A 27,655-nucleotide genomic window follows, 5' to 3' on the forward strand; every position below is an offset into this window, starting at 1 on the left:
TTTCAGCAGAGAAAAGCTAAAGCTAAGTGTTGTTTTGTGTTTCCTTTTTCCTGTGGTGTTTATCTTACCTTACCTTGTGTTGTTTTAGTGCAGCGGTGGGGCCAGTGTCTTCACTTGCCAATTTTCTACCTAGGGATAGGAGTAGGGCAATTGAGGGGTTAGGTATCCTGCTCGGCGAAGGGGTGAAAGAACCCATATAGGGACGTTAGTAAGAGCAGGGCACATCCTAAGGTGAGTGCAGGAGGTGTCCATTTCCCCATTCCCTATTGTCAGGGACCACCAATGTTATTGTGTCCCCGGTGTACCCTTGTGTGTTTCGCCATTTTGTGACCGTCCCCTCATTGGGTCATGTCATGCTAGGACAGTTACTTCGTGACAGCAAAGTACGGGAACCGGGTGTCAGCCCCCTGCTCTTGGGCAATCCCATTTATCACAGTCACATTTTCAAGTACATTTTTTAATGTTAGATTCTGCATTTGGTCAGTCACAAAATTCCCCCAGTTCAGGAATTTCGGCCTCACTGGTTATCATTTTGTTCTCGTCACCAGCCAGGACACACAAGGAGAACTTATCCACCTCTGTGATGGGGTTTCCTCAGAGTTGAGCTGGCGCCTGTCTACATCCCTTGGTATCCCCGCCTTTCCTCACAAGTCCCAGGATATACTGAAGTCCTGCCCAATTATCACGGGTGTAGCAAACCTTCAACTACCCCGACCTCTTGATAAACACTCTGGCGACGGGATAGTCCTTGGCATCCCTGTGGATATAGCGGACACCCACGTTTCCCTAGATCAACTGGTGGAGAAATGTGGCCCTTATTATTACGTGTCGTCACCTGGACTTGGGGGAGGGGCTGCTGGCTTTCCACGAACCGCCTCCGCAAGCAAGTCAATCTGCTGCTGGTGCTGTTGTATAAGCAGCTGACTGGTCTCTTCTTGTGCCATATGTTGCTGCTGTAATTTCTGCTGTGCTTGTAGCAGATGTTTGATAAGGTCCTTCATCTTGCCTGACGTCGTACACTGGCTTGTGGCCATCACAAGTGTTCGCTGGGGACGTTGCCCGCACTTCTAAAACTACCTGTGGTAGATCGTCTCACTCGGCAGGACACAGGTAGAAGTGGAACAGTGTCTCTTTAAAAACGGGCTTGGTTTATTAAATGCAGCATAAACCAAGGTGGAAAAAAGTTAACACGGCACTCTGGACAAAACAGCAAAACAAAACACAGTCCTTCTCCTAGCGGGGATCAACCCGCTCAGGGTTAGCAATGTCCATGGTTCAAGTCCTTTAACACAGGCACAAACACTTCCCTTCAGTGCTTCCTCTCCAGACACTCAGCACTGCTGCCTTTGGAGGCCAGCTACTTAAGCCTCAGACCATGTGACTCCTCTCTCCCCATGACTGATCACATGAATGTGATATCACACAAGTCCTGTCAGCTCACGGCGGTGCCAGCTCTGCAGGTGGAGATAAGGTGGACATCCTCCTACCTGCTCTATTTATGTCCACATAAAAACCAGCTCATTCTGCAACTTAGCTAAACCCTCACAACACTTAGTGTGCTGGAGGAAAAACTCTGGGTTTTATATCACTGACACCATTAGGCGCAGTGAAAGACGTCTCCCCTCCTGCACTTTACAAGTGATTTTGTCACACCCTTCATCCAAAATACTGTTATATGTGAGGTCACAAGTCATCATTTATAATATTGACGATAATATAGAGCTGGAGATGAAGAAATCGTCCGCTCACATAAGTATAATTCATCATCTGATGTAATTTCTGACGAAGGAAAAGATTTAAAAAAAAATGTAGGGACTAAGAAACCAGGAAGCTTAGAAAATACAAAACATGGAGACTTAACACGTAAAAACAGAAGAGGATGGGTTACTACTGCTCTGAGTGTCAGTAATGCTGCTCCCCATGGACTCTGAGGAGACCTAGAGGTAGACCATCATTAGTAGTGTCGGACTGGGTGCCAAGGGCCCACCAGTAACACTGACTTTGGGAGGCCCACTTTTCACCTGCATGCAAATTTTCCACTTCCCTCATTCACAAATGTACCTATGCTTCTATATAATAGTTTACTGGGTAGTTTGGTAAATGAATAACGAGATGCTGCTTTTTATGTACAGAGTAAATAAAGTGAATTATACCAAGTACTGCCCATACAATGGGGTTGGAGTCACATATCTGCACAAGGGCCCACCGTGGGATTCCCCTGTTCCTCTATGGGCCAGTACGAGCCTGTTAGCACATAACAAACCACATCAATAGCGTGAAAGATGAGTATCACCACAAAAAGGGGATCTGTCACCAGAACAAAAGTGGCCAGTTTTTACTCTTGTTTTATTCTTGATGCTGCCCTGAGTATTATGTTTTTTAAACTGAATATGTCAGCATGTGTTTGCTATGTAATCTGAGAGAAGCATGACGTAGGCACGGAGAGCCTGATTTCAGCGGTGTCACTTTCTTGCCTGCTTGATGTAGTTTTGGTAGAATCCCTGTTTTCTCTGCTGTAGATGTAGCAGGGCGCAGAATGTTGAATTCTGTATTACTCTGCCCACACCACTGATTGGCAGGTTCCTGAGTACACTGTCACCAAGCTACCAATCAGTGGTTGGGGCGGGAGTTATACAGATTATCTGGACTGCCTGGCATGCAACACTGTCATCTAATGATCAGCTCCTGCTGATCAGCTCCTGCTGATAAAACACTGATTGTATTGAAACTACAGCAAGCTGCTGAGCATGTGACACATTGCTAGAATAAGGGTCTTAGCCCCATACATCAGGCTTCTCTCAGATTAAATAGCAAACACCTGCTGGCAGATTCCCTTTAAAGAGCATGTATATTAACATGCTTCTTTTTTGTTGTTGCAAGATAACGTGAAATGGAAATTTATTTAGTTTTTTTGTTACTATTTTTGCTTTAAAGAAAATAAAAAAAACTCAATATTTCTTTAAATTTTATTTTTCTTGTAGAAAGGTAAAACGGCTTATTTTTATTTGATCCACAAGCTCACTTTTTTGTAGCAAAGAATAGGAAACTGCAGTTCTGGCTTTGTTTTTTGTCTTATTTTTGTTCTCTGTGCATGATAAATCTATAGGATTATAGTACCATTCACTGTGATTAAAGAGATATCTTATTTATCATTTTCTTGAAATGTTTTACTACTTTTACATAAGAAAACCACTTTAAAAAATAAACTTTTTGCATCATATTTAAAGAGACATAACTTATTCATTTTTCCAAAGAAATATCAGGGCTTGTTTTTTTCCGTAATGACTTGTATTTTCACTAATATTTTGGGGACCATTTGTCTTTTTGATCAATTTTTTTAAATTTCATTTTATGTGAGGCGGAAATAATAGTTGTTCTAAAGAATATAAATATTGATTTTCATGTTCTATTATTTCAAAATAATAAACACAATCTTATTTTTTTGGCAGACGACTGTACTTGGATCTCAGAGGAACATCTATCTTCAGATTTTAAAGAAGATAATTGTGATATTATACTTCATACCTATGAAGAGCATGCCATTATCTCGGATATATCTTCAGACCTTCACATGCAAGATCAGTCATCTAATCCTTCCAAACAAGTTCTATCTCCTAATTCATCAAAAAATGTTAACCACAGTGTGTTAAGTCACAGAAAAGGTGTTCAACATCAAAGAACTCTCACAGGGGAGAAGCCATATTCATGTTCACAATGTGGAAAATGTTTTACTTGGAAATCACGGCTTGCTGCACACCAAAAATCCCACTCAGGGGAGAAGCCATTTACATGTTCAGAATGTGGAAAATGTTTTACGCAGAAATCAAAGCTTGTTGCACATCTAAAAACTCACACAGGGGTGAAGCCATTTTCATGTTCAGAATGTGGAAAATGTTTTACTTGGAATTCACAGCTTGTTGCACATTTAAAAACTCATACAGGGGAGAAGCCATTTTCATGTTCAGAATGCGGTAAATGTTTTACTTGGAAATCAAAGCTTATTGTACATCTAAAAACTCACAAAGGGGAGAAGCCGTATTCATGTTCAGAATGTGGAAAATGTTTTACTCAGAAATCGGATCTTGCAAGACATCATAGAATTCACACAGGAGAACCATTTCTATGTTCAGAATGTGGAAGATGTTTTACTTGGAAATCACAGTTTCATGCGCATCTAAAAAATCACAGAGGCGAGAAGCCATATCCATGCTCAGAATGTGAAAAATGTTTTAATTGGAAATCACATCTTCTTGTACACTTAAAATCTCACACAGGGGAGAAGCCATTCTCATGTTCAGAATGTGGGAAATGTTTTACTCAGAAATCAGGTCTTGCTAGACATCAAATAATTCACACAGGGGAGAAGCCATTTTCATGTACCGTATGTGGAAAATGTTTTAACGAAGGGTCACTTCTAAATGCACATCAAAGAACTCACACAGGAAAAACATTTTCATGTCCAGAATGTGGAAAATGTTTTATGCTCAAATCAAATCTTTTTAAACATCAAAAAACTCACGCAATGGAGAAGCCATTCTCATGTTCAGAATGTGAGAAATGCTTTTCCAAAAAATCAGTTCTTGCTAGACATCAAATTATTCACACAGTAGAGAGGCCATTCTCATGTACTCTGTGTGGAAAATGCTTTAAACAAAAGTCAGTATTAATTGTACATCAGCGAACTCACAAAGAAAAAACATTTCCATGCCCACAATGTGGAAAATGTTTTAGTCACAAATCAAATCTTCTTAAACATCAAAAAAACCACACAGGGGAGAAGCCATTTACTTGTTCAGAATGTGGGAAATGCTTTGCCAAAAAATCAGTTCTTATCAGACATCAAATAATTCACACAGGGGAAAGGCCATTTACTTGTTTTGATTGTGGGAAGTGTTTTACACAAAAATCAATCCTCGTTAGACATCAGAGAATTCACACAAAGTAGATGCAAGTTTTTTACATTTTTTAATTGAGAAACGGTACAAGAAAAAAATACAATGGTAATTTTCATGGTAAAGTTTGATGTCGTAAAAGAAAATTGATGGTTAAGAAATTTATGAAGTTGCCAATAAACAAACAGAATCCAGATAACATCGATATATTATCCCGATGCACAGAACATTATACACTGTGTGCAGAATTATTAGGCAAGTTGTATTTTAGAGGATTACTTTTTATTATTGATCAACAACTATGTTCTCAATCAACCCAAAAGACTCATAAATATCAAAGCTTAATATTTTTGGAAGTTGAAGTGTTTTTTTTTTTTTAGATTTGGCTATCTTAGGAGGATATCTGTTTGTGCAGGTAACTACTACTGTGCAGAATTATTAGGCAACTTAATAAAAACCAAATATATTCCCATCTCACTTATATAGCCACCTTTCTTTATGGTGACACTCAAAACAACCTTCCATCCATAGATTCTGTCAGTTGCTTGATCTGTTTACGATCAACATTGCGTGCAGCAGCCACCACAGCCTCCCAGACACTGTTCCGAGAGGTGTACTGTTTTCCCTCCCTGTAGATTATTATTATTATTATTATTCATTTTTATAGCGCCATTTATTCCATGGCGCTTTACATGTGAAGTACGGGGCAAATATAGACAAACATTAAACATGAGCAAAAACAAGGCACACGGGTACATAAGGAGGGAGGACCCTGCCCGCGAGGGCTCACAGTCTGCAGGGGATGGGTGATGATACACTAGGAGAGGGTAGAGCTGGTTGTGCGGCGGTTCAGTAGGTTCAGGATCACTGCAGGCTGTAGGCTTGTCGGAAGAGGTGAGTCTTCAGGCTCTTTTTGAAAGTTTCTATGGTAGGCGAGAGTCTGATGTGCTGGGGTAGAGAGTTCCAGAGTATTGGGAAGCACGGGAGAAGTCTTGGATGCGGTTGTGGGAAGAAGAGATGAGGGGGGAGTAGAGAAGGAGGTCTTGAGAGGATCGGAGGTTGCGTGTTGGTAGGTACCGGGAGATCATGTCACAGATGTATGGAGGAGATAGGTTGTGGATGGCTTTGTAGGTCATTGTGAGGGTTTTGAACTGGAGTCTCTGGGCGATAGGAAGCCAGTGAAGGGCTTGGCATAGGGGAGAGGCTGGGGAATAGCGGGGAGACAGGTAGATTAGTCGAGCAGCAGAGTGTAGGATGGATTGGAGTGGTGCCAGAGTGCTAGAGGGGAGTCCAGAGAGTAGTAGGTTGCAGTAGTCGAGGCGGGAGATGATAAGGGCATGCACTAGTGTTTTTGCGGTGTCGCGGTCAAGGAATGCGCGGATCCGGGAAATGTTTTTGAGTTTGAGGCGGCAGGAGGAGGCAAGGGCTTGGATATGTGGCTTGAAAGAGAGGGCAGAGTCGAGGATCACCCCGAGGCACCGGGCGTGTGGGACTGGGGAAAGTGAGCAGCCATTGACATTGATGGATAGGTCGGGTGGAGGGGTAGAGTGAGATGGGGGAAAGATGATGAATTCTGTTTTGTCCATGTTCAGTTGTAGAAAGCGAGCAGAAAAGAAGGCTGAAATAGCAGACAGACAGTGCGGGATATTGGTAAGTAAGGAGGTGAGGTCAGGTCCGGATAGGTAGATCTGCGTGTCGTCGGCATAGAGATGGTACTGCATACCGTGGGATTCTATGAGCTGTCCCAGACCGAAGGTGTAGATGGTGTAGAAGGTGTAGATCTCACATTTTATGAGGGACCACAGGTTCTCTATGGGGTTCATATCAGGTGAACAAGGGGGCCATGTCATTATTTTTTCTTCTTTGAGACCTTTACTGGCCAGCCACGCTGTGGAGTAGTTGGAGGCATGCGATGGAGCATTGAAACATGAAAATCATGTTTTTCTTGAACGATACCGACTTCTTCCTGTACCACTGCTTGAAGAAGTTGTCTTCCAGAAACTGGCAGTAGGTCTGGGAGTTGAGCTTCACTCCATCCTCAACCCAAAAAGGTCCCACAAGTTCATCTTTGATGATACTAGCCCATACCAGTACCCCACCTCCACCTTGCTGGCGTCTGAGTCGGAGTGGAGCTCTCTGCCCTTTACTGATCCAGCCTCTGGCCCATCCATCTGGCCCATCAAGAGTCACTCTCATTTCATCAGTCCATAAAACCTTTGAAAAGTCAGTCTTAAGATATTTCTTGGCCCAGTCTTGACGTTTTATCTTATGTTTTTTTGTTCAAAGGTGACTGTTTTTCAACCTTCCTTACCTTGGCCATGTCCCTGAGTATTGCACACCTTGTTCTTTTTGTTACTCCAGTAACGTTGCAGCTCTGAAATATGGCAAAACTGGTGGCAAATGGCATCTTGGCAGCTTCACGCTTGATTTTCCTCAATTCATGGGCAGTTATTTTGCGCCTTTTTTGCCCAACACGCTTCTTGCGACCCTGTTGGCTATTTTCCATGAAACGCTTGATTGTTCGGTGATCACGCTTCAAAAGTTTGGCAATTTCAAGACTGCTGCATCCCTCTGCAAGACATCTCACAATTTTGGACTTTTCAGAGCCAGTCAAATCTCTCTTCTGACCCATTTTGCCAAAGGAAAGGAAGTTGCCTAATAATTAAGCACACCTTATATAGGGTTTTGATGTGATTAGACAACACCCCTCCTCATTACAGAGATGCACATCACCTGACTTACTTAATTGGTAGTTGGCTCTCAAGCCTGAACAGCTTGGAGTAGGACATGTATAAAAAGTATAATGTGATCAAAATACAACTTGCCTAATAATTCTGCACCCAGTGTACATTAATATAATTGTCCTAAAACTTGTCACCAATCAATAAAAACGTTTGCTTTAAAAATGTCTTTATCATGTCCTATTGATGGTACGATATTGCCTTAGAACCCGGGAAGCAGAGAGAGAGCTGGTCAGAATCTTATGAATAAATATACGACTTTGTGAAAATTTTTAGCACACTTTCTAGTTATGAAAATGATGCTTTTCTGCCACTGTATCAGCAGGAACAGACTGGGCCGGGGGGGGGGGGGGGGGGGGGGGGGTTTCAGAGGGGCATATGTCTCCTGGCCTAGTCTCCTAGCTGCAACTTAGGACCACACATTAAATTGGCAACCATAAAGTACATTTGAATGCTCTGACGACACAGCTGTATCATGCTGATTGGTGTAGCTGCAGTCACAAGAGGCTGCAGTGTGATCCTGCTCTCTAGTGAAACAGCAATCATTAGAGTCTGCAGTGTGCTCCTGCTCTCTGGTTGGTAGAGCAGCAGTCACAAGATGCTGCAGTGTCCCCCTGCTCTCTGATGGAGCAGCAGTCACAAGAGACTGCAGTGTCCTACTGCTCTCTTTGGTAGAGCAGCAGTCACAAGAGGCTGCAGTGTCCGACTGCTCTTTGATTGGAAGAGCAGCAGTCAGAAGAGCTTGCAGTGAGCTCCTGCTCTCTAGTTGGTGCAGCAGTCACAAGTGTTTGCAGTTTTCTCCTGCTCTTTGGTGGAACAGCAATTACTAGAGGCTACAGAGTGAATTTCTGCTCTAGAGCAGCAGACAGTAGAGGCTGCAGTGTGCTTACACCTTTCTGGTGGAGTGCCTCACCAACTGGAGAGCAGGAAGCCAACAGTGCTGCTCCGCTGAGGAAGCTACTGCTGGCTGCTCTACATCATGTAGAAGGACCTTCATACAGGAATGTGAATAGCTGCAGACAATCAGAGAGGCTATAATAAGCGGTCTCTTAGATGTTTGGTGAGAGGCGGGGTGAAACACAGCTAGAGGGGAGAAGGTGGGACACATATACTGGGTCAGGAAAAAATGGGAGCGTAATTTTCAGTATGTCACATTCTACGTAATTAACCCCATCCTGACATTTGACGCAAGTTTGTCATGGTAGCGAAAGAGTTCCCGCAAAATGATGTGAATAAAAATCATGGCAATCATGCGGGCGCAGGAGCTGTGCCCAGGCAATCCCTACTGGAAGCTCAGCATAAGTTATAGCCGCTCCAGGCTATTTAACTCCCTAAATGCTGCGATTGCAATGTTTAGAAGGATGGGAAAGGGAGTGGGCTCATCATGGCAACCTCCGAGTCAGACAGCTAAAACAAGGAGGATGGTCTAAGAGATGGTCACTTCCGGTCATTGAAACATGGTCTGGTATGATAGTGTATCCCTGGAAGGAAACCAGTATGGCATCTCTGGAGAAGGGAACACGGCCTGGAATGGTGCAATGTCTCACCGGGGGTGGATTGTTCCTGGTGGCAGTCCACAGGAGGAAGCATGGCCTGGCATGGTGCAGTGCGCCCCACAGCCCTATATGTAGGATGTGGCAGGAAGAATGCTGGGGCAGGAAGTCAAGGGTTCATTTCCGGGGTCAAAAGTGATGTCAGTTCGGTGGGAGGAGTATAAATCCAACTCCTCATGGCAAATAATCCCAGCTGGAGAAACACTCAAAAATGGATGACAGCAACCAGCCAGCAGAGCCTATGGAAGACGTATCACTCCCTGCCTTAGTAGTGTTTCCCTGCACAGATTTCCTTAATACCTGTATTTTTACTTGCATGTATTATATGACAGGATTAGGAGGCACAGACTAAAACAAAACATAATGAATGCGCATTATGTAAAAGTAAATTGTCATCTGCATACATTAAAAACCAAATGAAGGTCACAGGAAAAAGTTTAAATAAATAAAGGATAGGTGAAACAGGATATTATGTATTAAAACACCTTTAGGGTATGTGAACACGTTGCGGATTTTCCTGCGGATCCACAGCGGATTGGCCACTGGATTCGCAGCAGTTTTCCATGCGGTTTACAGTACCATGTACACCTATGGAAAACCAAATGCGCAGTGCCCATGCTGCGGAAAATACAGTGCGGAAATGCTGTGGTGTATTTTCCGCAGCAAGTCAATTCTTTGTGCGGATTCCGCAGCGTTTTACACCTGCTCCTCAATAGGAATCCGTAGGTGTAAAACCACAGGTGAAATCCGCACAAAAAACACAGGAAATCCGCGGTAAATCCGCGGGTAATAAGAAGGTAAAACGCAGTGCGGCCCCTTTCACACATCAGTTTTTTGCCGTCAGTCACAATCCGTTGGCTTGATGAATCGATGGATCTGTCGCAGATTGTGAAAAACTGATGCGACGGATCCATTTTTTGGATGGATCCGACTAGCGGATCTGGCTAATTGGATCAGAGCATGCTCAGTAAAAAAAAAACGGAATCAGTCGTCGGATTCCATCATTTGATGGATCCGGCGCCATAGGCTTCCATTCTAGCAAACAACGGACAAGCAAGATGGATCCGTCGCTGTCCATTTTTTCGACGTACACAAGAAACATTACTTTGTCCGTTGTCTCCGGCCGGCAAACAATTTTCGACCGACGGATGAAACATGAAGCCATCCGTTCCAATCCGTCGCTAAAACAAGTCAATGAGACAAAACGGACCCGGAAGCATCAGTCGCCGGATCCGTTTTCTTCCAAATTCGACGGATTGCGACTGATGGCAAAAAACTGATGTGTGAAAGGGGCCTAATAGAAAAGGGAGTACTCACCCTAGTCCCAGATGCAGACATGGAGAAAAGGTTTTACAGTCCTCTTTTTTTTAAAGAAGAAAACTGGACCTATCATTCAGGATGATTTTAAACCTAACAAATGTAAACCAATTCTTAATAACAAAACATTTCAAAATGGAAACAATTGGGCCAGTGGTAAAACTCCTGTTTCCGGGATGTTTTATGGCAACCATAGATCTCCAGTGTCACGGATCCCAGGGAGGATATCTTTATCATCCCCATCGCTCACACCAATATGTCATGAACAGGGGTTGTTTGGTTGTCCAGTTCTTTCTGAAGGGGATTTTGTTATGGACTGGTAATTTAGGAGCGACATGCGACTAGCTCTGGGCAGGTGGTAACTATACAGACCGCAGTTCCTGATCTTAACACAACACTAGAAGTAGCCGTGGGATGTTCCTGTCACTCCCTGGACACCTCGTCACAGCCGGAGAACTAGCTACCCCTAAAGGTAGAAACAGGAAAGCTATCTTGCCTCAGAGAAAATCCCCAAAGGATAGGACAGCCCCCCACAAATATTGACTGTGAGAGGAGAAGGAAATGACATACGTAGTATGAAACAAGATTTAGCAAAGGAGGACAATTCTAGCTAGATAGACAGTAAGGAAAGAAACACTGTGCGGTCAGTAATAAAAACTAGAAAAAGTCCACCGCAGAGATATGCAAAAATCTCCACACCTGACTAAAGGTGTGGAGGGCAAAATCTGCAGCCCAGAGCTTCCAGCTTAGCTAAATAGATCCATACTGATAAGCTGGACAAATGAGCAAAACATAGAATGTGCTGAACAATAAAGTCCACAACAAGTGGACTGCAAAAGGACTTATCTTTGCTGAACTGGACAGAGTGTCAGGGAAATCCAAAAGAGCAGTGGCTCAAAGCAGGAACAATTGACAACTGGCATTGATTGAGGAATAAGGCCAGACTAAAATAGCCGAGCCAGAAAGACAATCAGTGGGAGCAGCTGCTGATGCTAAATCCAAGAAGCAGCTATACCACTCAAAACCACAGGAGGGAGCCCAAGAGCAGAATTCACAACAGGATTTATCTATATCCCACTTCCGGTTTGGAACTTTCAGCTCTCTGACGTCCCCTTCACCCTCAGGTCAGACATTGTACTGCACTTAGGATTAGTCACAAGAAAGGCTGCCTTACTTGGTACTGGCTAATGGCATGCTGCAGTGAGAGCGATATAACTACTCCCACTCTGGCGGGAACAATAATTATCAATGCTGTCCATCCCTACAAAGTTTCCCAAATGCACAGGACAAACCCGCACCAGCTCCGATTTCTTAATTAGTAACGGGTCCGGAGCCAACCCAAATTAGTAGAAAATTCACTTCAGAGGATGTGACAGTACCTTATAGACCAAGGAGAAACCAAGCTCATAATTTTATATATTTAACTCCAAAAAGGTAGGTAGTGTTTACAAAGGGTAAAAGGATAATATAAAAGAAAACAAGCATCATATGTACAGTAAAATTACAAATAAAAAGGGATTAACAGAAGAAAAAAACACAGCTCCTTATATCATTTCAGCTCATGGCAGACCATGTGGCTTGGGGGAGGGGCGGACATCAGAGCAGTTTGCAGAGCTGCTGTTAGCTCTCTTTCTGGCCAAAGACTAGTGAAAACTGAGCTCTCAGGGTCTTATACCCTTTGGTCGTGACATCACTGAGTGGGCGGAGCTATGGAATGCACTCCTACTTTCTCAGAGGGACTCAAGAGTTATGGAACATTCATATCCACCGTAGCTACAGGATGCAACCTCGTATAGCAACGAAGGAATCACCATTGATCTTGTTTTGCGACTAGCATTCTATTAAGACCAAACATGACCTGGCTGTGCACCGCGAGTACACAGTAATTAGTTTCTCAGATACCAAGGGTACAGGAAATTGGAGCACGCATTGGGTGATGGATGACCCAACGATGCACATACCAAATATATAACTTCCATATCTCTGTCACTAATTGGGGTCAAGTTATGCCTTACTATTAAGGTTGTGCATTAGCAAAAGAGCATATGGTTTTCAGACAAAGGATTTCTGCACACTCCTGCATTTGAGAGGGAGGGGGGACAGAGTCCTACGCTGGAGTTTCAAGTTACAGCTGTATTCAGGGGGGAGGGAGTTGCCTGCAGGCCAAGAGAGAAGAGCTTTCTAGACAGAGTTAAGAGGGGGGACGGAAAAGCACACAGCGTGTGTCTGTGCTCAGCTTTATTGGAAGTAGCAGAGCTCAGTGTGTGTGATCATAAACAATCAAATACCTCATGTTCCCGACATCCAGGATGCCAATTATCAAGTCCCAATATATCAGAAACACCAAAAATATCTGAGTTGCGGTCAACATTCACAGACATCTAACCCACCTTTTGGTCTCTCGATGGCCCCAAGTGTATTCAAAAAGTTGGTGGCAGAAATGTCAGCTCACATCATGGATCAAAGCAATGTCTATACTAGGAATTCTAACATGTTGTATTCCTGCAGTAACGTGGACCCGAATCCACTTTCTGAGTCTTCAGTTGGAAATTTTAAAAAGGGATAAGGAATGAAAAGGAACATAGATGGAGGAATCACCATCTCAAGAAGTACACAGGCATCCCTTAGCTGATGATTCTATGGAAAGGACCTCTTCTGGCAGGTCCCGTGGGAAAAAAGAACCCCTCAAGTCATCACTACAGACACAAGTCCTTTTGGATGGAGGCCCACATAGTAAACATAGTTATTAAGGTTGAAGGAAGACTTTAAGTCCATCTTGTTCAACCCATAGCCTAACCTAACATGCCCTATGCTCATGGGGGCAAAGTTCTCCAGTGAAAGTGTCCGCCAATGTTACAGAATTCATCAAACATGAATGAACTAACAGACATAAAACTAGTGCTACTAGAAGCTCTACCGGAATTAAGGGGCCATGACATAAAAGTGCTGTCACATAACAGAACAGCAATAGCATATGTGAACAAGGGGGTACAAGGTCCAAAAAACTTATAACAGAGTCAAGGAAGATAATAACCTTAGTCAGAGAAAAGTTTCAGTCACTTTCAGCAAGTTACATAAAAAGGAAAGAAAAACTAGAAGTGGACTACCTCAACTGTCATCAAATAGACCAGGACGAGTGGTCTCTAAACCCAGTAATATTCCAGGAAATTACTCACAGCTGGGTGGGGAACTACTGATAGGCCTGTTTGCAAACTGAACAAACAAAAGTTTTTAAATTCTTCTCCCTAGACCCAAGGGAATTCCCTCAATGGGGTGGATGCCCTCCACCAGAAATGGCCCAGGGGGTCAGTCTATGCTTTGCCTCCCATTTCACTGATCCCAATAGTGCTAAGGAATATAAGGACAGATCAGACTGAAGTAATATTTATTGCACCTTTCTAGCCCAAAAAGGGCCTGGTTCATGTGGCTGTGTCTGATGGCAATAGGGGAACCATGGGTCCTTGCAGAGGTCCCAAGCCTACTTTCCCAAGGGCCAGCCCTGAATCCTAACGTGATGGGTCTTCATCTGGTGGCGTGGTATTTGAGTGGCAGCTGTTAGTGGCCTGGAGATTCTCAAAAAATCTAATCTCTACCCTAATGAACACCTATAGAGAGATATTAAAATTGCAGTTGGGAGAAAACATCTTTCAAATATGAGAGACCTGGAACAGTTTACAAAAAAAGCGCTCTAAAATTCCAACTGAGAGGTGTAAGAGGCTTGTTGGTGGTTAAAGGAAGTGATTGATTGCAGTATTTATTCCAAAGGGTGCAACCAAATATTAAGCTGAGGGCACCAACAATTTTGGGGCTTTTGTGTGAAATTATGTCCAATTTGCCTTTTTTTCTCTTTTGTGTTGTTCCAACACACAGAAAGAAAATAAACCTGTGTATAACAAAGCATGTGTAATTACAATTATTTTCTTGGAGAAATACTTCACTGTCTAAAACAATGTCAAGGGTGCCAACACTTTCGGCCATGACTGTATATGCCTGTTAAACTAACTAAATGGAGTTCCTCTTATGCCCTGTAAACCACTGAAGCGTACGCATGATGCTGCTGTCATGGGACTGGAAAATCCAATTACCAGTAAGTAATTATCATTTTTTCACACATATGGGGTATAGGTGCACTCAGGAGAAATTGGGTAACAAATTGTACCATTAATTGTCTCCTATTATCCCTTTTGACAGTTAAAAACTTGGAGCCAAAGCATAATTGTAGTGAAAACAATGGTAACTTGCCTTTTACTCAGCCTAATTTTATACAATTCTGAGAATCGCCTGAAGGTTAAAAAAGCTCACTACATCCCAATATAAATTCCTCGAGAGTTTTAGTTTCCAAAATGGGGTCACTTGTTTTTTTTTATGTTTTGGTACCTCATGGGCTCTGAAAACACGACAAGGCATCTACTCTATTTGAGCCAAATTTGCACTCCAGAAGTCAAATGGTGCTCCTTCCCTTCTCAGCTCTACCGTGCAGCCAGATGGTAACCTGTGGAGTATTGGTGTATTCAAGAGAAACTGCACAACAAATAATATGCTTCATTTTCTTCTGTTACCCTTGTGAAAATACAAAATTTGGAGCTAAATTAACATACTAGTATGTGGTATTTTTGGTCTTCTTCAAAATTTAAAAATAAATAAAAATATACCTGAAAAGAATATTGAATATTTTAAGACATTTTTAATAGGTTAGAGTACAGTAGGGTCTGGCCAAAAGAGTCTATTTTGTCATGGTGGCGGCTTAAAAAAAATCTTTTGGCTAAAACAAAAGCTGGTGGCTATGTAGGTGATCTGGTGTTCGATGGGAACTGTTAATGTGTGATTGGTGAGGACGTGGTGCAGAAGAGGAGCTTTTCCAAGAGTGGGTGGTGAGACTGTGGAAGGTTCGAGGGGTGGAAGCGGAGCTGGTGTGGAGCCTGGGCAGAGTTTCACGGGGGCCTGAAAATTTTGCCAGTATAAGACCCTGAAATTTCTAGTGGCAGTCCTGGGTGTGAACATGTGATTAGCTCATATTTTCATGATTTTTTTACTTCTGGTAAATCCATGATTTGACAGTGTTAAAACCAACAAGTCTAACCCTTAATTATACTTGGTCAACCTATCTTGGTGTCGATGAGACACCATGGCAGCTGTGCTGGCTCTAAGTTATAAAACTTTTCGTTTTAGAATGGGTTGAGTTTCTTCATCACAATTATGTCATTGTCGCTGTCATGGATAACAGCCGGGGAGAAAATCGAGAAAATCCTGCCACTAGTTTGTCAAGGTTAACACTGGAGAGATCATGCAGATCCCACCGCTGCCACCAGTTTGACAGGGGACGCCACTACGCTGACTTCAATCATGACCATTATGAAACTGAGAAGTGATGGACGAGGCCGCATCTGCTTCTACAAATAGGCTGGTTATTGGGGGAAGCAAGGGTATGGTATATACACCTCAGATTACAATGCATGAAATATATATATATATATATATATATATATATATATATATATATATATATATATATATATATACAGTACAGACCAAAAGTTTGGACACACCTTCTCATTTAAAGATTTTTCTCTATTTTCATGACTATGAAAATTGTAAATTCACACTGAAGGCATCACAACTATTAATTAACACATGTGGAATTATATACTAAAGGTACCTTCACACTAAACGACTTTACAGCGATAACGATAGCCATCCGTGACGTTGCAGCGTCCTGGATAGCGATATCGTTATGTTTGACACGCAGCAGCGATCTGGATCCTGCTGTGATATCGCTGGTCGTTGCTGAAAGCTCAGAACTTTATTTGGTCGTCAGATCGGCGTGTACCGTCGTGTTTGACAGCCAAAGCAACGATGCCAGCAATGTTTTACAGTGGTAACCATGGTAAATATCGGGTTACTAAGCGCAGGGCCGCGCTTAGTAACCCGATATTTACCCTGGTTACCACTGTAAAAGAAAAAAAAACAAACAGTACATGCTCACCTTCTGATGTCTGTCACACGTCCCTCGCCGTCCGCTTCCTGCACTGTGTAAGTGCCGGCCGGAAAGTAATAGCAGAGCGGTGACGTCACCGCTGTGCTCTGTACTGCCGGCGCTCACACAGTGCAGGGAAGAGGACGCCAATGTAAGTATGTACTGTTTGTTTTTTACATTTCCACTGGTAACCAGGGTAAACATCGGGTTACTAAGCGTGGCCCTGCGCTTAGCAACCCGATGTTTACCCTGGTTACCCGGGGACTTCGGCATCGTTGGTTACTGGAGAGCTGTCTGTGTGACAGCTCTCCAGCGACCAAACAGCATCGCTGCAGCGATAGGCATTGTTGTCGATATCGCTGCAGCGTCGTAGTGTGAAGGTACCTTAAGGATAATAACCATTTATCTTCCAGGAACACAGATTACAAGATCAAAGCAGAGCAGCGGTTAACAAGAAAGTGTGAAACAACTAAAAATATGTCTTCTATTCTAGGTTCTTCAAAGTAGCCACCTTTTGCTTTGATGACTGCTTTGCACACTCTTGGCATTCTCTTGATGAGCTTCAAGAGGTAGTCACCGGAAATGGTCTTCCAACAATCTTGAAGGAGTTCCCAGGGATGCTTAACACTTCTAGGCCCTTTTGCCTTCAGCTCACCCCAAACTATCTCGATTGGGTTCAGGTCTGTTGACTGTGGAGGCCAGGTCATCTGGCGTAGCATCCCATCACTCTCTTTCTTGGTCAGATAGCCCTTACACAGCCTGGAGGTGTGTTTGGGGTCATTGTCATGTTGAAAAATAAATGATGGTCCAACTAAATGCAAACCGGATGGAATAGTATGCCGCTGCAAGATGCTGTGGTAGCCATGCTGGTTCAGTATGCCTTCAATTTTGAATAAATCCCCAACAGTGTCACCAGCAAAGCACCCCCACATGGGATATTAAACAGGAGGCATTTTCTTTTCAAGTGTCACCCTGCGACAAACCATTCACCAAACAAGAAGTCATATCTGTCATAAACAGTATGCACGAACCTCTTGGGCTCGTCGCAGTTCACTGCCAAAAATACCGATTGTGATGCTCCGCTGCCGTCCCAGAAACAGCAAAGATGGGAGGCTTGGAAGAAGTCACTGAAGGTCCTAGAAAAACTCCCACGTTGTTATTCTGTAAAATCTCCTTCAGTTGCAGCCAGAAGAGAACTCCACATTTTCTCTGACGCATCTACAGAAGCCATAGCCCCAGTAGCTTATCTGAAGACCTTGGGAACGCACAATCAAGTTCACTGTGGTTTCATTCTGGATAAGGCCAAACTAACCCCTAAACCTGCATACTCAGTACCAAGGCTTGAACTTTGTGCAGCAGTATTGGCGGTAGAAATTGCTGAAGTAATTAGAGATGAAATGGACTTCGCAATTAATTCCTTTACATTCTATACAGATAGTAGAGTGGTACTCTGATATCTACATAACCAAACGAAACAATTCTACGTCTACGTGAGTAATAGAGTAGAGGGCATCAGACGTTTTGCTACTCCTGAGAAGTGGCATTACATTCCTTCTGATCTATACCCAGATGACCGAGGAACGAGACTCACAGCTGCATCCAAGCTCGGCGACATGTGGCTGACACCTCCAAGTATCTTATACGAGGATACCTATAACTACGTCAGCAACACATATGAGAGCTGGTGGATCCAGAATCTGACAAAGAAATTAGACGATCTCCACATACTACACTTCAATGACATCAAGGCTGAAGTTGAAACCTCGAATTAAACACTTCTGAAGTTGGTCATCCACTGTAGGAGCGGCAGCTCGTCTTACTCACATCACTCATTGTTTTACCAATGACAAGTCAACAGGGTGCCGCAAATGGCAAATGTGCAAGGGTCTTATTACAAAGGTTGTGCCCAGCGATGATGGAAAGACTCAGAAGGTAGAAGTCAAGGTGACAAAAGGGGGTTCGACTCGAACCTTCTTTCACCCAGTCACTGAACTTGTGCTACTTTTACCGAAGGAGGATGTTACATGAACTGAACATTGTTGCTGGACTCTGCCATGGCGGGGAGCATACCCCAGCCATGTTAGGACATAAAAACACTCTGCGTGCAACTGGACTTGAATACTTCTCCGTGGATTAAACGTTACCATCAGATTGTCGGGCTTCCCCAACCCAAAGATGTTTTTTTTTATCGAGCTCATATTCATTTTTCATGTCTTATTCAAGGACTATGCGTCATCACTCAAGTAGGGACTTGCATTGTGAATTATTGTTGCATATTGCTTTCTTCTCTCTTTTCAGGTTTCATGAAGGCGGCGGACAGCAACGACTCATCACGTCATACAGAGTCATTGTGAAATCTAAAGATTTCACACAGGGAGTGTTGTGTCTCATGAATGGGAACAACTTGATATGTATTCTGTATGCTATGCATTCTGTTGTTGCTAGGCAAGAGCCCTGCCCTTTGAAGTTTGTTCCTTCTTCTCTCATGTAGTTGATGATGTTTAGCCTTTGCCCCTCTCTTCTTTCTCATTATCAGTTTGCTGTGGCCATTTTTGGATGTACATATGAACTTCTTCTGTTTGGATTACTCCTTCCACCTGCTGCTTTGTGCTTATATTCAACTCTTATTACAAGTCAGTGTGGCTGAGTTGGAACTGAGGATGCATAGCATGTGAGTACAACCATACAGTTATCAAAGTGATTGATGGCTAAGGATTTAGAGACTCATACTGCCTTGAAGAGTCAAATTATTTTTTTTTAGATTTTAATCATGCCAGCCACAAATAGGTCTGATTGGTCTCCAGAAAAGAGAGCTATGGCTATTGTTTTGAGGAAGGAGGGATACAGCATCAGAGAAATTGCTAGGAAGATGGGTGGTGGAGCCACTGCTTCTGGAGTGCAAAAGCTGTGTTCACGTTTTGCTGATAGTTGCAGCATCAAAACTAAGAGTGCAAGAGGAAGGAAAAAGGCATCAACTCCAAAAACAGACAAAAGAACTGTTAGGTTAGGCTTGCAAAACAGAAGAGCATCAGCCAAGGAACTCAACCAGTTCTTGCACAATGGAGGAGTTTCGGTGTCAGATAGAACAGTACGTCACCGATTACTTGATGCCGGTCTGAAAGCACGAACACCAAGGAAAAAGCCATTCCTAAATCTTAAACAGAAATGTAAGAGAATTCCTGGGCCAAAGAACATCTTAGCTGGATAACTAAAGATTGGAAGTAATCTGGAGCGATGAAATGAGAATATCACTTTTTGGTAATGAAGGAGTGCGTTATGTTCGGAGAAGGTCAAAGGAAGACTGTCTTCCAGAGTGTATGACAGCTACAATGAAACATCCTGAGAGTGTTATGATATGAGGCTGTATGTCCTGGCATGGAATTGGGAGAATACAGGTCCTTGAGGGAACTGTAAATGCTTTGAAATACATTCATGATGTCCTTGAACGAAAGTTCATCATATCAATTCGTGACCTTGGCAAGAAACAGACCGAAATTATTTTTCAACAGGATGGTGCACCATGTCATACTGCAAGACAATGTCTAAAATGGTTTGTAAGCAAACAAATTTCTGTGCTTTAATGGCCAGGAAACAGTCCTGATCTGAACCCTATCGAAAGTCAAGATTAAAGCGCTTGGTTTCTAGTAAGCGACCAAGCAACAAACAGGCATTGATTGCAGCTGTTATCAGTTCCTGGTACCATGTTATAACCAGAGTACCTGAGAAGTCTTGTTGAATCAATGCCAAGGAGATGCAAAGCTGTTATCGATGCTAAAGGATACCCTACACGCTACTAAAGAAAGAACACATAGGGATAGCATGAAATTAACATATTAGGACGTGATATTTTGACCATTCCACTGTTCTTATAGAAAGGAGATATTTTGTATTATGGTGTCCTTTTTTCTATGTAGAGGTGTTCTAATCTACCTTAGACTACTTATGGTATTATTGTTGTAAACAATTTGTATGATTGTATGCTAAAAACTTTAAAAAATTACAAATTAAAAGTGTTTGCACAATTTTGGCCACTAGTATATATATTTATATATGTATATATGTGTGTGTATGTGTATACACACATACATATATATATATATACACTGCTCAAAAAAAAAAAAGGGATCATCCTAGATATCACTGAATTAAATATTCCAGTTGCAAATCTTTATTCATTACATAGTGAAATGCATTGAGAAAAATAAAACATAAAAATGATCAATGTAAATCAAAATTAATTTTCCATGGAGGTCTGAATTTGGAATGATACTCAAAATCAAAGTGGAAAATCAAATTACAGGCTGATCCAATTTCAGTGGAAATGCCTCAAGACAAGGAAATGATGCGGAGTGCCTGTATGACCTCCCTACAACGCCTGGGCATGCTCCTGATGAGGTGGCGGATGGTCTCCTGAGGGATCTCCTCCCAGACCTGGACCAAAGCATCTGCCAACTCCTGGACAGTCTGTGGTGCAACGTGACGTTGGTGGATGGTGCGAGACATTATGTCCCAGATGTGTTCAATCAGATTCAGGTCTGGGGAACAGGCAGGCCAGTCCATAGCTTCAATGCCTTCATCTTGCAGGAACTGCTGACACACTGCAGCCACATGAGGTCTGGCATTGTCCTGCATTAGGAGGAACCCAGGGCCAACCGCACCAGCATGTGGTCTCACAAGGGGTCTGAGGATCTCATCTCGGTACCTAATGGCAGTCAGGCTACCTCTGGCGAGCACATGGAGGACTGTGCAGCTCTCCAAAGAAAAGCCACCCCACACCATTACTGACCCACTGCCAAACCGGTCATGCTGAAGTATATTCCAGGCAGATCGCTCTCCACGGCGTCTCCAGACTGTCACATGTGCTCAGTGTGAACCTGCTTTTATCTGTGAAGAGCACAGGACGCCAGTGGCAAATTTGCCAATCCTGGTGTGCTGTGGCAAATGCCAAGCATCCTGCACGGTGATGGGCTGTGAGCACAACCCCCATCTGTGGATGTCGGGCACTCAGACCATCCTCATGAAGTCGGTTTCTAACCATTTGTGCAGACACATGCACATTTGTGGCCTGCAGGAGTCATTGTGCAGAGCTCTGGCAGTGCTCCTCCTTGCAAAAAGGCTGAGGTAGCGGTCCTGCTGCTGATTTGTTGCCCTCCTACGGCCCCCTCCACATCTTCTGTGGTACTGGCCTGTCTCCTGGTAGCGATTCCAGCCTCTGGACACTACGCTGACAGACACAGCAAACCTTCTTGCCACAGCTCGCATTGATGTGCCATCCTGGATGAGCTGCACTACCTGAGCCACTTGTGTGGGTTGTAGAGTCTGTCTCATGCTACGAGTGTAAAAGCACAACCAACATTCAAAAGTGATCAAAACATCAGCCAGAAAGCATTGGTACTGAGACTGCGGTCCCCACCTGCAGAACCACTCCTTTATTGAGTGTGTCTTGATAATTGCCAATAATTTCCATCTGTAGTCTATTCCATTTGCACAACAACATGTGAAATTGATTGTCAAACAGTGTTGCTTCCTAAGTGGACAGTTTGATTTCACAGAAGTTTGATTTACTTGGAGTTAGATTCTGTTGTTTAAATGTTCCCTTTATTTTTTTGAGCAGTGTATATATACACACACATACAGTGGAGGAAATAAGTGTTTGATCTCTGGCTGATTTTGAAAGTTTGCCCACTGACAAAGAGAACTTGGCACTCAACTTCTAGAATATTTTTGGATTTTTTTTATTGCAGCCAGAAAATTTATATTATTTTCTGGTTGCAATAAAAAAAATCCAAAAAAAACTCCCCCCCCAAAAAAAATGCCAAAAATATAAAAAAAATCCAAATCCAAAGAAAATCCAAAAAAATCCCCCCCAAAAAAAAATATTCTAGAAGTTGAGTGCCAAGTTCTCTTTATTATAGATGTATGGTGTGGGGCCCTACTTGAGCACCTTCTGAGGTTGTGCATATGGTGTTTTTCCTTTGCCCACTGACAAAGCCATGAACAGTTTATAATTTTAATGATAGGATCATTTTAACATTGAGATAGAATATAAAAAATAAAATCCAGAAAATCACATGGTATAAATTATATAAATTTATTTGCATTTTGCAGTGAGAAATGAGTATTTGATCCCCTACCAACCATTAAGAATTTAGGCTCCGACAGACCAGTTAGACGCTCCTTGTCAACTCACTACCTGCTTTAAAGACAGCTCTCTTACATAGTCACCTTTATAAAAGACTCCTGTCCACAGACTCAATTAATCAGACTCTAACCTCTACAACATGGGCAAGACCAAAGAGCTTTATAAGGATGCCAGGGACAAGATCATAGACCTGTACAAAACAGGAATGGGCTACAAAACCATAAGTAAGATGCTGGGTGAGAAGGGGACAACTGTTGGAGCAATAGTAAGAAAATGGAAGAAACACAAAGTGACTGTCAATCGACATTGAGCTGGGGCACCATGCAAAATCTCACCTCATGGGGTATCCTTGATCATGAGGAAGGTGAGAGATCGGCCTAAAACTACACGGGAGGAACTTGTTAACGATCTCAAGGCAGTTTGGACCCAAGTCACCAAAAAAAACATTGGTAACAGGTTTAAAATCATGAAGTGCCAGCAAGGTCCCCCTGCTGAAGAAGGCACATGTGCAGGCCAGTCTGAAGTTTGCCAATGAACACCTGGATGATTCTGTGAGTGATTGGGAGAAGATGCTGTGGTCAGACGAGACACAAATTGAGGTCTTTTGGCATTAACTCAACTAGCCTTGTTTGGCGGAAGAGAAATGCTGCCTAAGAACCAAAGAACACCGTTCCCGCTGTCAAGCATGGAGGTGGAAACATTATGTTTTGGGGTGTTTCTCTCCTAAGGGCAAAGGACTACTTCACCGCATCAATGGGAGAATGGATGGAGCCATGTACCGTAAAATACTGAGTGACAACCTCCTTCCCTCCGCCAGGACATTAAAAATGGGTCGTGGCTGGGTCTTCCAGCAAGACAATGACCCAAAACATATAGCTAAGGCAACAAAGGAGTGGCTCAAATAGAAGCACAATAAGGTAATGGAGTGGCCTAGCCAGTCTCCAGACCTTAAAGGGCCACTGTCACCCCCCTCCAGCCGTTATAAACTAAAAGAGCCACCTTGTGCAGCAGTAATGCTGCATTCTAACAAGGTGGCTCTTTTAGTTTTAGGTTCAAGTATACCCCAAATAAAGCGTTTTTATACTTAGCCACAATTCCTGTCTCTAGCCACGTAGGCGGGTCCTCACTCCCCAGCTTGACCAGCTCCTCTGCCGTCACTCCAATCTTCCTGCGCTTTCGGCGCCACCCCCTCAGCGCTGTTATCGGTTAAAAACCGGCGCCTGCGCAGTGTACTGCTGTGCTGCGCAGACGCAGAAAGCTCTGGCCGTCTGACGTTCCAGCCAGGCTTGCACACTGCGCCTGCGCGGGCATTGCGGCCACCCACCTTTGGAATCCCCGCCCCGCACTGTGCATAATGCACATAATGCAAAAACGCAGCGTCCATATGTTACAGCATAGTGGAGGGGATTTAATGAAATCCCGTCTCCACTGTGCAGTAAATAACGCATGCGTTTTTCCCGCGAAAACGCACATGCGGTGCGTTTTTTCAGAACGCAGCATGTTGCTACAATGAGCAAAACATGCAGGAACACCGCAGATGACCTGCCAGTGACCTCAGGTGCATTTTTGGTCAGGATTTTACCTGCATAAAATCCTGACCAAAGCCTGAAGCAAACCTGAACGTGGACACATACCCTTAAAGCTCCGAGTTGCCAAGTGACAGCCTCAAAATTTTAATGATTTAGAGATGATCTGCAAAGAGGAGTGGACCAAAATTCTTCCTGACATGGGCGCAAACCTCATCATCAACTACAAAAAACATCTGACTGCTGTGCTTGCCAACAAGGGTTTTGCCACCAAGTATTAAGTCTTGTTTTCCAGAGGGATCAACTACTTGTTTATCACTGCAAAATGCAAATACATGTATATAATTTATACAATGTGATAATCTGGATTTTATTTTTGATATTCTATCTCTCAATGTTAAAATTAACCTACCCTTTAACTTATATACTGTTCATGTCTTTGTCAGTTGGCAAACTTACAAAATCAGCAAGGGATCAAATACTTATTTCCCCCACTGTATACCCCGATATGATCACTGTAAACTCCACAACAAATGGAACTACTTGCTACAACCAATGGTTTATATAGTCCGATTGGATACCCGTTAGAGGTAGCATATTGCTTCAGAGGTGCGGCTTACAGAGCAAGAATGGAGCTACTAAAGTTTATATATTTAAGCCAGAAAGGTAGGCAGTGTTTATAAAAATATGCAAAGATGAAACAAAATGGGAACAAAACAATATGGTATATACAATTGCATGAAATAAAAAGGAATAACAAAAGAGAATTACTAAACCAGATGTTGCACGAATGTTTCTTATCTTTAAGGAGGGAAGCAATTTGATTAGGAAAATGGAACACTCTCAGCAAAATGTGTCTTCCAGAAAATGAACAATAACAGAAACCTAAATTTTGATTTTTATTAGATCCAGGTTACGTCCACATACCTTCCTTTGGTGAGCTCATGAGGGGGTTGGTCGGGTGATGTGCTGGGTCTTTTAGCAGATTATGATATCTCCAACCTTCAGGATATCTTCACCCCTGGAGGTCCCAGGTTGTAGATATTGTCATGTTTCCAATAGTGATTTTACCTTTCTATAAAGATGAAACATGACATGGATAGCATCATCCATCCAGCCAATATTAAGCTGGAGATGTTAAAATGGCCTTATGGTGACATGAATATGTTATGCATGTCCCATAGCTACAACACCAAAAATATATCCCCCTAAATATCGGATCGATACAAACCCCAATATTCACCACTAACTCCAGAAAGTCTAGGATCAGTTCTTTAAACAGAAGAAGTTCTTGCCTTGGAAGTGTACAACTCCGCCTCTGAATATACGATTTCTACGCTTAGTTGTCTGGTTCTCAGAACAGATCTCTTGTTGTAATTACCTGATCACTGCAGGAGGTCCTACTTCAATTCAGGTTGAAGTGTCAGCCCTCTCTCATTTCCACAGTTATAATTTGTTCCTTAGTTATAATTAATTCCATATGTGCAATGTGAGGGTGGTATGTCCCCTCTCTGGAAATGTCTTCATGGATTTTAATTTTTATTTACGACAGACGCCAAATGTACAATGATTCCAGGCATCAGATATTGTCTTATCGCAGTATTCGTGCCTTTTGAACTACTTATTTCTGTGATGATCAGATCTCTTGTACCAGCTATTCCTTGATTATTGTAGGTTATTTTTTTTGTTCAAACAGAGTGGAAACAGCATACTTTAACCTCCAACTTTTCATAGCATGCAAAAACTATAGCAACAAAATGGTGCAAAAGGATTATTTAAAACAATGTGTTAAAAATTTCCACAATGTGGTATTGTTATGCACAATTTGCTGACTGGTTGGCTCAAGTGCCCAGGCAATATTGTACCATTAAAATGACAAGCCCAAATATAAGTGTAAGTTTTAAAGCAAAAGCTCATTATCGATTGGTGGCAAATTCTCCTGCATAACATGAGAATTTACCTTTTAAGCCACTGTTGGTTTTTTTCTGGTACTGTTTCTGAAAGAAGCAAGAAACTGGCTTCTCCCCCGTTTGAGTTCTTTGTTCCTCAAAAAGATTTGATTTGTGGACACATTTCCCGTGTTCTGGAGATGAAAATGTTTTTCCTATGTTAGTTAGATCAACTCCAATTAGAAATAACGTTTGGTTAAACACTTTCCATTAAGACTATGTTAAAATGGCTTCTCCTCTGTGTGAAGTCTCAGATGTCTAACAAAAGAAAATTTATGAACAAAGCGTTTCCCACATTCTGAACATGAATATGGCTTCTCCCCTGTGTGTGTTTTTTGATGTTTAAAAAGATTTGATTTGTGTATAAAACATTTCTTACATTCTGGACATGTAAAGGTTTCTCCTGTGTGAGTTCTCTGATGTTCGATTAGAATTGACCTTTGACTAAAACACTTTCCACACACAGTACATGAGAATGGCTTCTCTCCTGTATGAATTCTTTGATGTCTAACAAGCTGTGATTCCCAAATAAAACATTTTCCACATTCAGAACACGAAAATGGTTTCTCCCCTTTTTGAGTTTTTAGATGTGTAACAAGCTGTGATTTCGAAGAAAAACATTTTCCACATTCTGGACATGAATATGGCTTCTCCCCTTTGTGAGTGTTTAGATGTGTAACAAGCTGAGACTTCCAACAAAAACATTTTCCACATTCTGAACATGAAAATGGTTTCTCACCTTTGTGAGCTTTTAGATGGGTAAAAAGATTTGATTTCCTAGTAAAACATTTTTCACATTGTGAACAGGAAAATTGCTTCTCCCCTCTGTGAATTATTTGATGTCTAACAAGATCTGATTTCTGTGTGAAAGATTTCTCACATTCTGAACATGAAAATGGCTTCTCCCCTGTGTGAGATTTTAGATGTATAACAAGCTGTGATTTCCAACTAAACCATTTTCCACATTCTGAACATGAATACGGCTTCTCCCCTGTGTGATTACGTTGATGTGCAACAAGCTTTGATTTCCAGATAAAACATCTTCCACATTCTGAACATGAAAATGGTTTCAACCCAATATGAGTTTTCAGATGTGCACCAAGTCGTGATTTCCATTTAAAACACTTGCCACATTCTGAACAGGAATATGGCATCTCTCCTGTGTGAGCTCTTTGCTGTCGAACAGCCCTTCTGTGACTTTCCTTTTGCCCAACATTCTGTGTTGAATCAGGAGATGAGATTGTTTTAAAGGAATTACAGGACAGATCTTGAATGTGGAGGGTTGAGGATATATCTGGGATAATGGCGTGCTCTTCATATTTATGTTGTATGATGCAATGATTTTCTACTTTAAAATCTGAAGAAAGTTGCCCATCCAAGCTTCTAGTACAGTCATCTGCTAAAAATAAAAATTATTTTAAACTCTTTAAATAAAAAAAATAATTGAAATTAACATTTAGATTTTACAAGAGTTATTAAAAAGTTTATATTAATTAATTAATTAGTCTTACTGGTTACGATGCTCCACACACCAGCACCTACTATATTTAATAGCTGGGCA

General features: G+C 42.4%; 3 protein-coding genes across 6 annotated transcripts in view; 2 read left to right on the plus strand and 1 right to left on the minus strand.

The window, feature by feature from the left end:
- The window catches only part of LOC143802783 (uncharacterized), a 143,146-nt gene extending 137,625 nt beyond the window's left edge, over positions 1–5,521 (plus strand). For both annotated transcript variants that reach the window (XM_077281356.1, XM_077281355.1), the window contains exon 7: positions 3,450–5,521. In XM_077281356.1, coding sequence (XP_077137471.1) covers positions 3,450–4,945 — 1,496 coding nt within the window. In that variant the 3' untranslated portion in view covers positions 4,946–5,521. The remainder of the gene's footprint in view (positions 1–3,449) is intronic.
- The window catches only part of LOC143802809 (uncharacterized), a 410,869-nt gene that overhangs the window by 181,268 nt on the left and 201,946 nt on the right, over positions 1–27,655 (plus strand). The gene's annotated exons all lie outside the window — the stretch shown is intronic.
- LOC143802984 (uncharacterized) overlaps positions 24,148–27,655 on the minus strand; it is a 143,031-nt gene continuing 139,523 nt past the window's right edge. The window contains exon 8 of the mRNA XM_077281373.1: positions 24,148–27,490. Within this exon, the coding sequence (XP_077137488.1) occupies positions 26,316–27,490 (1,175 nt within the window). The 3' untranslated portion in view covers positions 24,148–26,315. The remainder of the gene's footprint in view (positions 27,491–27,655) is intronic.

The sequence above is a fragment of the Ranitomeya variabilis genome, chromosome 1 (genome assembly GCF_051348905.1).
Source record: "Ranitomeya variabilis isolate aRanVar5 chromosome 1, aRanVar5.hap1, whole genome shotgun sequence".
NCBI classification, from domain to species: Eukaryota; Metazoa; Chordata; class Amphibia; order Anura; family Dendrobatidae; genus Ranitomeya; species Ranitomeya variabilis.